The sequence below is a fragment of the Hippocampus zosterae genome, chromosome 13 (genome assembly GCF_025434085.1).
Source record: "Hippocampus zosterae strain Florida chromosome 13, ASM2543408v3, whole genome shotgun sequence".
NCBI classification, from domain to species: domain Eukaryota; kingdom Metazoa; phylum Chordata; class Actinopteri; order Syngnathiformes; family Syngnathidae; genus Hippocampus; species Hippocampus zosterae.
In genome coordinates this window covers 20,913,261-20,926,345 of record NC_067463.1, presented here as the reverse complement: position 1 = coordinate 20,926,345, position 13,085 = coordinate 20,913,261, and the positions used below count along the sequence as shown (strand labels likewise).

The window sequence follows — 13,085 nt, the reverse complement described above, 5'->3', positions numbered from 1 at the left end:
GTTTGTTTAATAACGACACAAGACTTGGCTGGTAACGTCTTTCCTTTTGTAGGAGACTGGACTGTCTCTGAGTTGTTTGTGTAGTTTGTTCCTTTGTTGTGTGTTCACAACCCCCCGCCCCCCATATAATTTATTTTGTGATTTCCTCTCTTGATTTTCTGTTTGACGCATTACGTGTTTGTGTCACGTTACGCACGAAGCAGGAAAAGGGAACTGCTTCGTACGTAACGGAGAAAACGAAAGTAAGCGGATCCCCGAAATAGCAGACACCGACTAGGACTTTGTAAAACAATAATATTTATTATAAACAAAAATCCCGCCTAATAAACAACAGAAAACGCTGATCACAGAACGATAGCCAGGAAATAAGGAACGCGGCAACAGAAAGCATTGGTAAAAACGAGCACCAGGAAATAAGGACACGCGACAACAGAAAACGCTTGCAAAACAACGGCAAGGAAAATATGTTAAACGAGTACTGATTCATGTACGCTAAGATAATGTTTCCCGTGGGACGACGATAATATAACCAACCGCGAATGGTGTCTAACAATATGTGTAATCAGCCTAAGACATACTTATTTGAAACATGAAAGAATTAACGGTGTTCTCATTGGCTGTTCAGTGAGTATTGCCTGTTTGGACAGCAATTCGAGGAGACAAAGGGACTTTGAAAAGGGTCATGGACAATGTTACGTAACTTGAAAAGGTCCTACTACTTACGCACGTGCTTCATTCTTAGATTGTAGCTATTGTTCCAATCTACAGTATTAAGGACTGTGACTCATGGTGAAATGATTTTACCCACACAGCAAAAGAAAGGAGACTGTAATCATTACAAATATATCCGTTTCACCATAAGTTCGTATCATTGTCATCAAGTAGAGATTATGCAGATGAGGCAATGTTCTTTCCGACTGCCTGTAAAGCCTTGCAGAGAGCTTTTCAGTGCCTACAGCTTGGTTGGAAAAAAAAAACTAAACAAAAACGATAACAGTGACCAAGTGTCAATGCAGATATGACAAACCAAGCTATAGTCACAATGAAAAAGCAAAAAAATAAGCTCAATACACTGAAAGATTTTTGGTTTCCATGTGTTAAATGCGCGACCCGGTAGTCCAGTGGTTAGCACGTTGGCTTCACAGTGCAGAGGTACCGGGTTCGATTCCAGCTCCGGCCTCCCTGTGTGGAGTTTGCATGTTCTCCCCGGGCCTGCGTGGGTTTTCTCCGGGTGCTCCGGTTTCCTCCCACATTCCAAAAATATGCATGGCAGGCTGATTGAACACTCTAAATTGTCCCTAGGTGTGAGTGTGAGCGTGGATGGTTGTTCGTCTCTGTGTGCCCTGCGATTGGCTGGCAACCGATTCAGGGTGTCCCCCGCCTACTGCCCGGAGACAGCTGGGATCGGCTCCAGCACCCCCCGCGACCCTAGTGAGGATCAAGCGGTTCGGAAGATGAATGAATGAATGTGTTAAATGCTAAGACTTTGAACGAAGAGTATTGGCAATTTAGTGAACATGTCATAAAACTGACAATCCGGTATCTGGCATTTTCCTTGGGATAACATCATTATATTCATTGAGATATTGTATCTTACTTTTTTTAATAATCACGCAGTGTTGGTTACCTTTGGCAAAGTGTACTTTGGCAGTTTCATTGGAGTAAAGACATCTCTCTTGGCAGACACATAGTAGATAGGCTTCCCTGTGGTCGACACCTTCAGGTGAACATTGCATGAACGAGACAAAGAAGAAAAACATGATCAAATTGTTTGGAATAGTGTGTGTTCAAGTCTTGACGTTTAACACCGCTACATTGTTTTGAACTGTGATGCGGGTTTGGACAATCACCCACCTGGACAAACACATACTCATCTTGAACCACCAGAGAATTGGGGTCAATGTAGCCAGGGAATGGTTTGCCCTTGTTAGCATCTGTGCAGTTCTGCAGCTTGCAGGTGACATAGAGTGCCTCTGCTCCCAAACACACACAAACACAGAATTCATCAGTCGTGGCGTTAACCGATGAAGATAGACAACCTTCCCATGAAGCCAGATGGCCTTTTCTGCCTTTCCATATTAATCGCGTCAATAAATCTTGATGCTAGTTGGAGGTAAAGAGAAATGACCAAAGAGGCCAATTGCTTTCTTCGCCTTCAATTGAAGTCCATCGAGAGAGTCGGGCCCCACATGCGGGCATATGCGCTAGCTCTCTACACATGCACATGATCAATGGTGATAGTTTCTAGCATCTGATTGTAACATCAGACACAATAAATGTTTCTTTGTGGCCGTGTACTGAGTGATTGGCCTTTCTTTTGTTGTGCTGATGTCAAAGAGAGGCATTGATTCCTTTTTCCATAATGCTTGCAGCAATGCTTTTCATTTGGCACTGCCTACCTGGAACAACACCATTACTGGAAAAACTCCAGACTTTTCGGCAACTTGGGCTTTTTGATTTGTGTCAAATCTCTTGTTTGTTTGTTTTAATTGAAATTACAAATGAAAATTAATGCTTTCGTGATTCTTCACATATCTTGAATAATTCATAGGCTGCGTGGGTTTTCTCCGGGTGCTCCGGTTTCCTCCCACATTCCAAAAATATGAATGGCAGGCTGATTGAACACTCTAAAATTGTCCCTAGGTGTGAGTGTGAGTGCGAATGGTTGTTCGTTTCTGTGTGCCCTGCGATTGGCTGGCGACCGATTCAGGGTGTCCCCCGCCTACTGCCTGGAGACAGCTGGGATAGGCTCCAGCACCCCCCGCGACCCTAGTGAGGATCAAGCGGTTAGGAAGATGAATGAATGAATGAAAAAAAAGCTAAATTGTTGCCTCAGGGCGTTATTCAACTCAAACCAGACATGTTATGTGGCTTGTTAAGCCCTGGGATCATTTTTCTATACAGACAGTTATTGCGGACTCGCGCTACTCTGTTCAGAAATGAAGCGGCACATTGGCGCGGCACCCAAGAAACCATTCGTAAAAGAAAGCAAGTCCAAAGTTTGTGATGATTTAGAAAAAGAAAATAAAGTATAATGTGTCTAAGCATCAACAGCGTACCACAACAGAACATCTACGATGATTCCACACCTGAACCGAAAGCACTCACTTAGCTTGACGTTACTTTGCGCCTGTGGTGCTTGTAAAATAAACAGTGATGTAAGCTAATTTAATATAGCCTGCAGTCACTGCTTAGAATGCATGGAGCTTGCAGTGGTAGGCATGGCGAGATATCATGTTAGGATGTGGAAACTAATTTGTATTCAATTGCAAAAGAGTAATAGCCCACACTCAATTATTGCTTTTCACACCCGCGCTCATCTCGTCTCACACTCTCCCCCGCACACATGCATGCGCACACGAACATATCCTCTTTTGTCCCAGTGTAATCGCGGCGCCATATGCTGTCGGCAAGGCCATTATTGGACATAATAGGTTATTCGGTCGTGCTGGTAAATGCTGCAGATGCACAAAACTATATTAAGATTTGAACTTTAAAGTCACTACAGGGCCGAGAAGACAATAATTATGTTCTTGTGAAGTTAAAACTAAGGCCTATAATAGTCTTTTCCCATTTGAATTGCATTTCATAGTTTTATATGTTACAGGTTAATGGACAGTGCCATGCAAAAGTATTTGCCTTTTTCTCAAATACTTCTTATTTGTGGACACAAGGGTATTCATTCATTCATCTTCCGTACCGCTTGATCCTCACTAGGGTCGCAGGGGGTGCTGGAGCCGATCCCAGCCGTCTCCGGGCAGTAGGCAAGGTACACCCTGAATCGGTTGCCAGCCAATCGCAGGGCACACAGAGACGAACAACCATCCACGCTCACAATCACACCTAGGGACAATTTAGAGCGTCCAATCAGCCTGCCACGCATGTTTTTGGAATGTGAGAGGAAACCGGAGCACCCGGAGAAAACCCACGCAGGCCCGGGGAGAACATGCAAACTCCACACAGGGAGGCCGGAGCTGGAATCGAACCCGGTACCTCTGCACTGTGAAGCCGACGTGCTAACCACTGGACTACCGGCCTGGTACCCAACTCGGGTTAAATGTATACACACGGTGCTATGTACAGTTTGGATGTTCTTGAAAACAAATTTTCAGGTACATCAGAATATGTACCTGGAAATGGATGTCTGGACTCTTAAAAGGCAAAAATATGTCAATACACACCTGCGTTATTCCCCTTCTGGTTCAATCGATAGTTCTTGAATAATCCTGTTGCTATTTTAATTTGTTGGACATGTCTTCCTTTCAGAATAGAATGAGACAATTTGATTTTGGGGGGTTGATTGTGACAGATTGTATCAGCACATAATATCCCAATTCATTCACTTGAATCCATTCGTTATAATTCAGAAAGTCATGATTGTTTTTTTAACCCACATGAGGGGGATGGTGTTTTTCCCTTGGTTTTCATAACATCGTCATGCAGGCATTATTTTTGATACAGTATTGTCATTTTGAGGCCCCAGACTTGTTCATTCATGCCGACCATTTGCATTACCCTTGAACAAAATGGCAGCTTCCAGATCATCTCGACTTCATCAAATTTCCCAGAATAGTACAAAGACATAACAGAATGGAGGACTGAACATAAAATTCAATTACTCACGTCCTTCAGCGATGGTGGTTTCCAGGTGAATCAAACCTGGCTCCTTGTCCAAACCCATTTTTGACCTGAAAGGTGAAAATGTGTTTTTTTTTTAAAAAGGAAGCGCATGCCTTCTTTGCAAATGCAAACGCTCGTTCCGACCGACTGCTTTCAGGCTGCTGAATAAAAATAACAACAATAATAATAATAATAATAATTAAATGGTGTAAAAGACAATTGTAAATAGCACTGCAATTTATCCATTTTGTATTTATATTGCACTTAATTGAACGGTGTTTGTTTGTTTTTTCTTCTTTCTTCTTTCTACCCACATTCTTGCTGTTGGAAGCTGCAAATTTCCCCAGTGTGGGACAAATAAAGGATATCTTATGGCTTCATTCAGTTGAGTTAAATAACAAGAGAACGTACCCTCCTGGGGTCATGGCAAGAGAAGAAAAAAAAATTGGAGTTGAGAAGCATCATGGGGAGGAGCTCGAGCTTCGAAAGGGCTCTACAACCATTGTCTGGACTTTTTCGTTTCTGATTTAGGGCCAGAAAGATGATATCATTTTTATTCAGTTAGCTCTTAAAAAATTTGAATTCTTGGGTCAATGTTAGGAATTTTTTTTTTTTTTTAATTTTAAGTAACATTTATCCTACAATAATAATCAACAAATTTGACATTTTATTTGGCACTGAAAACGGTTTGTATATTGTTTTGTTCAAAAGTAGTGCCGAAAAAATATAGATATGCAATTGTGATTAACGTTCATGATTATTAATTGTGCAGCCCTCGTTGTAATCACCAAAATCAGGACATTTTACATGTCAAAACTAGGTCCACATTAGAAAACACAATGGCTTTTTATTTATCAAAGTCCTTACAGTCCCAAACTATTTTTGACTTGAGATTAAAAACAAACAAACAAAAAAAAAACTGCCAAGTGAAGTTATTTAAGTCTCTGTCATTCAGAGTTTAATTCATAGTGAAACAGCCCGCAGTTTGTTGGACACAGATCTCAACACTTACCAGTAAAAACGATTTGGAGTCACTCTCTCATGCACCATTTGCCACCTCCTCCCGAACTCCACTGAGCTGTAGAGCTGTATGCAACACAAACCAACCAGAATGAGCATGGAACTATTTTACAATACAGTAAAAACCTTCTGAAACTGTGTCCAACAAACTTATTTGAAATAAATAGATACGTAGAAAAAAAAAACTCATCCACGAGGTTCCTTACTGCTGTAAAACAAGAAGAAGGATCAAATATTGTAAAAACTTTAACAAATAAAAAGTCAACTGATTGCTTTAATATTGATATGACAATAATAAAGCAGATATGCAACCTGTCATGATTCGGTTTAGGGACCACCAGGTGGCACTGTAGGGCTCCCCCGGCAGCTGCACACCTGTTGGTCATTTGGTAATTGGTTGTATAAAAGGACTCCTGCGACCCTAGTGAGGATCAAGCGGTTCGGAAAATGAATGAATGAATGAATGAATATACACTATAGGATACTAAGTTGACGGCAAATAAAGTATTCATTAATATGAAAACTTGCTGCAATTACAGGTATTAACTTACTAAATCGTTTGATGTACGGTTTGGTAAGTGTTCGCCACAACATAATTTGGCCACACAAGTGTATGTAGATGAGGCTGGAAATCAATCGGGCACTAATGTGCAGAGTGTGACAATAATGTAAAAGATTCAATAGCTTAACTTCCTACATATAACTTTGTTCCACGAAACATAATATGCACATGCAAACTGCACGTCTTACTAGATGGAAAAATTAATTAAACATATATAAAGTAGGTCTGAATATATATTAGTATAGTATAGTAACATCACACACGCTAACGGTTAGCAAGTATCCGATAATGCCTGCTTATGAGCTAACAGGCATTACAACTTTTTGGGCGTCCCGTCGTTCAAATGGTGAATTTACATATTTTCGTCAGTCGTTGGGCTCATTTATGACACTTATGGCCGAATTTATCATCATTATGTCTGACGTTTATGTTTATTATTATGTATTATTATTTATTATTATGTCTAATTTGTCAGGGCTCAAGTCGCCGTGCATGTGCTCAAACACCAGAGACACGTAAATCAAACGTCAAACAAATAAATACTTGGCAGTGATACATCCGACAACGATCTGACAGTAGTTCCACACACACGTGCGCTTCGAAGTACGACGGAAGCTAAAACATGACAAAATACACCACAAAAATACACTTTGAGGGCTTTTTTCACACACTGGGTTTTTTGTTTTTTGACTTGCAAGGTGAAAAAAAAATCAAGCATGTTATAAATAGTTAGCTCTGTGTCTTGTGAGATGTCAAACCTACTGAAAGCGAGGACTTGTGCCTGCTTTGAAACCCCTCCACGCCCCCCCCTCCTCTTCTCAAGTCAGCTTCACAACGCTGTAATAAAAGTAAGAGTGGGCGGGAGCAGATGCCAGTGTTTACGTGCACGCAGAAGGCGTCAGGAAAATGTGTTTGTATTTCAGGAAATATGTACAAAAGGTAGAGATTAAGAAAATATAGGGAATTCATTTAAACTATCGAGCTTGAGGATCGATATTTAAAACGGAACCCTCTGGATCGAAATATTGATATATTGGTATTAATCCTGGCGGCCCGGTAGTCCAGTGGTTAGCACGTCGGCTTCACAGTGCAGAGGTACCGGGTTCGATTCCAGCTCCGGCCTCCCTGTGTGGAGTTTGCATGTTCTCCCCGGGCTTGCGTGGGTTTTCTCCGGGTGCTCCGGTGTCCTCCCACATTCCAAAAATGTGCATGGCAGGCTGATTGAACACTCTAAATTGTCCCTCGGTGTGAGTGTGAGTGCGAATGGTTGTTCGTCTCTGTGTGCCCTGCGATTGGCTGGCAACCGATTCAGGGTGTCCCCCGCCTACTGCCCGGAGACGGCTGGGATAGGCTCCAGTACCCACCGCGACCCTAGTGAGGATCAAGCGGTTAGGAAGATGAATGAATGAATGAATGAATGAATGGTATTAATCCACCCATGCCTAATAGGCGTGAGACAAGTATTGTTAAATTGGTAAATTTGTCTTATATATATGTGGCTCTAAGTAAGTAAATTGTAATTGCTGGAATACTTTTGTGACGGGATTCTGCAACTGTTTAACCTGCTGATCTGAGTGATTAGCCACCACTTTTGTTGAATTCGTCAAACAAGGCTGAACCAATTCCCTTACCTTTTGCTCATGACTGTAAGCCAGAATCCAGTCCTCTTGCTCGGGATGGAAGAGCAGGCTCAGTATATAGAAGTTCAGCCGGTACTTCTGGTATGTTGCTCCTTCATCAGAACTGATCAGAAGACTGTTCTCCACTTCAGTATCGGTTAAGAGCATAATCTTTGGAAAGAATGAGACATAGCACAGCATTTAAAAAAAAAGAAAGGTATGTGCCCAGCCATCCATTTTCTACTGCTTGCGCTTGTTAGCTTGCACACATGCGTGCATGCGTCTTTCCAGCTTGCCAATGTCAGTGGCCGTTGATCGTGATAGTGAACCTCGATGCATGTGAATGGTGGGTGTGATGCCCACACCATTGGACATCATTTAGAAGTAAACTAATATAAGTTAGCATATTTGTTCTTTTTGAACGTTGGATAAGGCTCAGTTTACTGTGTAATAATATACAAATACAGAGAGCACGCCCCAATGGCCCAGTTTTCCTTGATTTCTTTTTTACATTTACCGGTAAGTTTACGTGTCTGTCATAGTTTTGCACTTAAATGCAGTGTGTGAATATTTTCAATTTCAAATTTTGATACATTTTTACTTCTAATCATGTTGCAAGCTGTAATGTATTCAGTTCAACAAAATGCCATCCATCCATCCATCCATTTTCTGATCCGCTTCATTATCACAAGGGTCGCGGGGCATGCTGTAGTGTAGCCTATCCCAGCTGTCTTCGGGCAGTAGGCGGAGGACACCCCGAACTGATTGCCAGCCAATCACAAGGCACACAGAGACAAACACCATCCGCACTCACACACACACCTAGGGACAATTTAGAGCAAGGTCACCAAACTACGGCCTGCGGGCCGGATCTGGCCCACCTACACATTTGGTTCGGCCCCCCTGAACAATACCAGAGAGTCTTTTGATTTATTTTTCATCTATGTATATTTGTATTTTATCTAGAGCTGTCAAACGATTAAAATATTTAATCTAATTAAAAATGCAACTGTCATAATTAACTCAAATTGACTAAAAAATTAATCGTGATTACTCACACATTTTTTATCGTTTCTGAATTTCCTTTTTAGATTGCAGAATTAGCAAGTGGCTGCCTGTAATACTAAAATATAAGACGGGGATCTGTGTACTCATTTGCAACAGCCTTCTTTTTTTGTTTTAACTGACAGCACATCATACATAAGACTATGGTGACTTGATTCACTGAATATTCATTAAACACAAGCTAACGCTACCATTCTGTGTGCCTTTAAAGCACATCAAAGCAAAAGCTGCTGCGGACTGTTTATCTTACTGCTGCATCGTTGAGGTGCTACCAGATGTTTGAGCTAGTGGATGAAACAAACACGGCTCTTTTGATGTTTAGGCATTTGCTATCAAGGCTAATGGAACATTGCCTAAAATATTAGCTTACCCAGACCACTTCCACACCTGAGAAATGTACCTCCTGCCTTTCCCGCTACGTATTTGGGTTCCTTTCTCATTTTGAAAACGACTGAATTAAGTGCAGGGAAGGCGCTACACCTGGGATAGGGCCACTATAACTCTGGCTACACCAATTTCTGTCAGAAATTGCTGTAGCTGGAGCTAAGCCTCTCCAGCATTGAATTTGATCTTCTCAATATACATATTCATTTTTTTTCTCAGCCCCCTTATGTATCGATCAAGCCAAATTTAGCCCTTGGAGAGAGAAATTACCGGAGCCGTGCTTGATAGAGTGTACTGCATACTTTATGTCCTTTACGTGGTACAATGCTTACCAGTTGCAGCATTTGGATCTTTGCATACATTTAGTAATCCATCGGTGTGTGGGGAAAATGCCGGTGTTTATTTGAAATGATTAGCAAATCATGTTTTAGTCACTGCTTATAGCCATTAAATTGAGTTACTGGATTGACTTGGCAGTGATTGGACACAGACAGCAATGCTACTACATACTTTATCTTAGCATTCGGAAGAACGTTTTCTGTAAGAACTAATAAGTGATACGTGAATAAAGCCCGGGCGGCCCGGTAGTCCAGTGGTTAGCACGTCGGCTTCACAGTGCAGAGGTACCGGGTTCGATTCCAGCTCCGGCCTCCCTGTGTGGAGTTTGCATGTTCTCCCCGGGCCTGCGTGGGTTTTCTCCGGGTGCTCCGGTTTCCTCCCACATTCCAAAAAAAAAAACATGCGTGGCAGGCTGATTGAACACTCTAAATTGTCCCCTCCCCCCCGACGGCGCCCCACTATTTGAGAAGCACTGCCTTAAACTCACATTTCATCTGAACACTGAATATATTTTCTCAAAATGCCCATAACGTCTCTTCTTCCTCCTTAAGTTCTGCAACCTTCAGGTTCACCATTCCATCCTCAATGCCGATGATAAATGTTTTATTGAATCTGTCCAAATGTTTTATATCACCACCTGGTTTGGGTCACTTACTTTTGGAAATGGAAACATGCTCAATAAAATCATACAAATCTGCAGTAAAATTACAGGTCAAGAGCAGCAGTCACTTTACTGGCATTTACAATTACAGACTCGTAAAAAGGCACATGGATATCAACTGACACTTCACACATTCCGCATTCTCACTATGTCCTGTTACAATCAATTTTAGGTATAGGTATCTCCTCTGAGAACTAAGAGAGCCATCTCGACTGTTCTCTCCCCCACCTCAATCTGTTGAGTTGAATCACTTTTTATTATATTAATTTATGATTTGGAAAATATAAACTCCCGGTGCCTGCGTGGGTTTTCATCGGTTACTCCGATTTCCTCCCACAATACAAAAATGAGCATGGGAGGTTAATAGAACACTCTCAAGTTGTGTCCCTTGGTGTGAGTTTTTAAGCATGAATGGTTGTTTGTCCATGTGTGCCCTGCGATTGGTTTGCAACCAATTTAGGGTGTCCCCCACCAACTGCTTGAAGACGGTGCAGGGTTTGATTCCAGGCAATGGTCTTCCTGTGTGGAGTTTGCATGTTCTCTCCGGGTTTTCTCCAGGTACTCGTGCATAGTAGGTAAATTCATTCATTCATTCATTCATTCATTCATTCATTCATTCATTCATCTTCCTAACCGCTTGATCCTCACTAGGGTCGCGGGGGGTGCTGGAGCCTATCCCAGCTGTCTCCGGGCAGTAGGCGGGGGACACCCTGAATCGGTTGCCAACCAATCGCAGGGCACACAGAGACGAACAACCATTCGCACTCACACTCACACCTAGGGACAATTTAGAGTGTTCAATCAGCCTGCCACGCATGTTTTTGGAATGTGGGAGGAAACCGGAGCACCCGGAGAAAACCCACGCAGGCCCAACGAACATGCAAACTCCACACAGGGAGGCCGGAGCTGGAATCGAACCCGGTACCTCTGCACTGTGAAGCCCACGTGCTAACCACTGGACTACCGGGCCGCCCAGTAGGTAAATTGAACACTTTAAAGTGTCCCTCTGTGTGACTGTGAGTGTGAACGTTTGTCAATGTGTGATTGGCTGGCAACCAATTCCGGCTCCAGCACGCCCGCAACCCTCGTGAAAATAAGCGGATTAGAAAATGGAAGGATGGGATACAAATCAATTGTCTTGACCTGTCAGCAATGACATTCCTAACCTGAAGTCACACTTTTAGGTTGCCTAAGTGCATGATTGTGAGACTGAGTTGTTTGCTTAGGATATGAAGATTTCTTTCTTGTTTTTCAAACCAATGATTGAAAGAGTCATCTTTTTGAATTTGTATCCAGAGCAGTAAAAACATCCAAATGCTCTCAATAACCGCATCTTTATTTGTTCTGACCAAAATTTTTAAAAAAACTTTTTCGTTCATGTACTGACACAATAACAGATATTGAAATGCTTGCTAGTATATCTTCAGCTAAAATATCATTGTTTATTTTACAACTAATGGTCTCTCAGTGTTCTGAATTCAAAACATACACTTTGATTTTGAAATGTTGATAAAAAATTCCCAGGTAAAATCTGAAAATTCCCAAATCAATTTGCCCAATTAAGAGGAACGATACTCGCTCAGGTGCAACATTTGCGCGTGTGAAAAGAAAAATATGTTCTTCAAAGGGTTCTTGGGCACCATGTCATCAAATTTTCACCCCCGATGGTGGTCCTGCAACAAAAAAAATTGAAGCTATTTTTACCCCATGACCCACAGTCTAACATGCAGATTGCTGGTTGTGTAGAGCTATTTAAATGTTCTTTCTTTTTTTCGGTTCATTGTAAACTTAGACATTTACAATTGTGGTAAATAGTGGAATAATTTTGACAGCAACAGTATTTACAAGAATCCTGGACCCCATGAATGTAAACAAAGTTTCCCCCTTGCATATGCTTTGCCAGATTTTCTACTCTTCATCGAGCATCATCGTGCTTAACCCTCGTAGTGCACCGCTTGCGATAAATGTAAAATGATGTCTTTGAATCAAAGGCAAAGGCATTCAGAAAAACACGAGAGAGCTGAAACTTATGGAGGGGTTCTAAAATGGCCTAAATGTCATGACGTCACCGGCTGATAATTCTCAGGCATTGCAGCAATAATTAAAAAAAACATTTTGATACCTTAATCTTCACAATTTACATATTTTGCACCATAGAGACCCATTATAATTCATATTTTTGAATGCATCGTAAACCTAACGTGTATTTTTTTCCCTTTTGCAAAAAATAAAGAATATAAAATCCCAAAGAACTAATAAAAACTATATGTATGGATAGCACAGATGCCTCTGAACATTTTGAGTGTTTGAAAAAAAAATGTTTTTATAACATAAAATACATAATTACAAGAATTGTAAAATGCGCAACTTAAGGCCTTTTTAATTTGGAGCACACAAGGGTTAAAATGGCAACAATTTTCAGTATAATCATACAGTAAAATGACTCCTGACCACTTACAATACTTTCATGTTATCAAACAAGACAGGAGTATTTTGAGACCACTAAATGCACTATCCATGTGCAAGTGGTCTTGTGTAGGTGGTGGGCAATGCTGTGGAGTGATCATGTTCCAAGTGAGTCATCATTTAATTTTGAATTTTGAGTGGGAATAAGAAGGAGTTTGAAAAGCCAATTGGTAGGAGCAAAAGCACAACTGTTTTTTGTTGTTGTTTTTTTTGGGTTGGCACTTTTAGAGTCATTGACTTCCTGGGGTGTCCAGTGCAGCACCAGCAACCTCTCTGGAAATGCTCATGTTGCTTCCCCAGAAATAATAATGAAATACATTCTTTGACATTAGCATAAGTATAAAATAAA

At 41.3% G+C, this 13,085-nt stretch overlaps 1 protein-coding gene across 3 annotated transcripts in view; it reads right to left on the bottom strand.

Moving 5' to 3' along the window:
- Nucleotides 1-13,085, bottom strand: part of LOC127612906 (VPS10 domain-containing receptor SorCS1) — an 81,630-nt gene that overhangs the window by 28,043 nt on the left and 40,502 nt on the right. For all 3 annotated transcript variants that reach the window (XR_007966007.1, XM_052083755.1, XM_052083754.1), the window contains exons 4-8: nt 7,834-7,992; nt 5,633-5,706; nt 4,624-4,688; nt 1,855-1,973; nt 1,628-1,717 (exon numbers count right to left, since the gene is read on the bottom strand). Coding sequence is in view for 2 of the 3 variants with exons in the window: in XM_052083755.1 (XP_051939715.1) it covers nt 1,628-1,717; nt 1,855-1,973; nt 4,624-4,688; nt 5,633-5,706; nt 7,834-7,992 (507 nt within the window). In the remaining variant the exon portion in view is untranslated. The remainder of the gene's footprint in view (nt 1-1,627; nt 1,718-1,854; nt 1,974-4,623; nt 4,689-5,632; nt 5,707-7,833; nt 7,993-13,085) is intronic.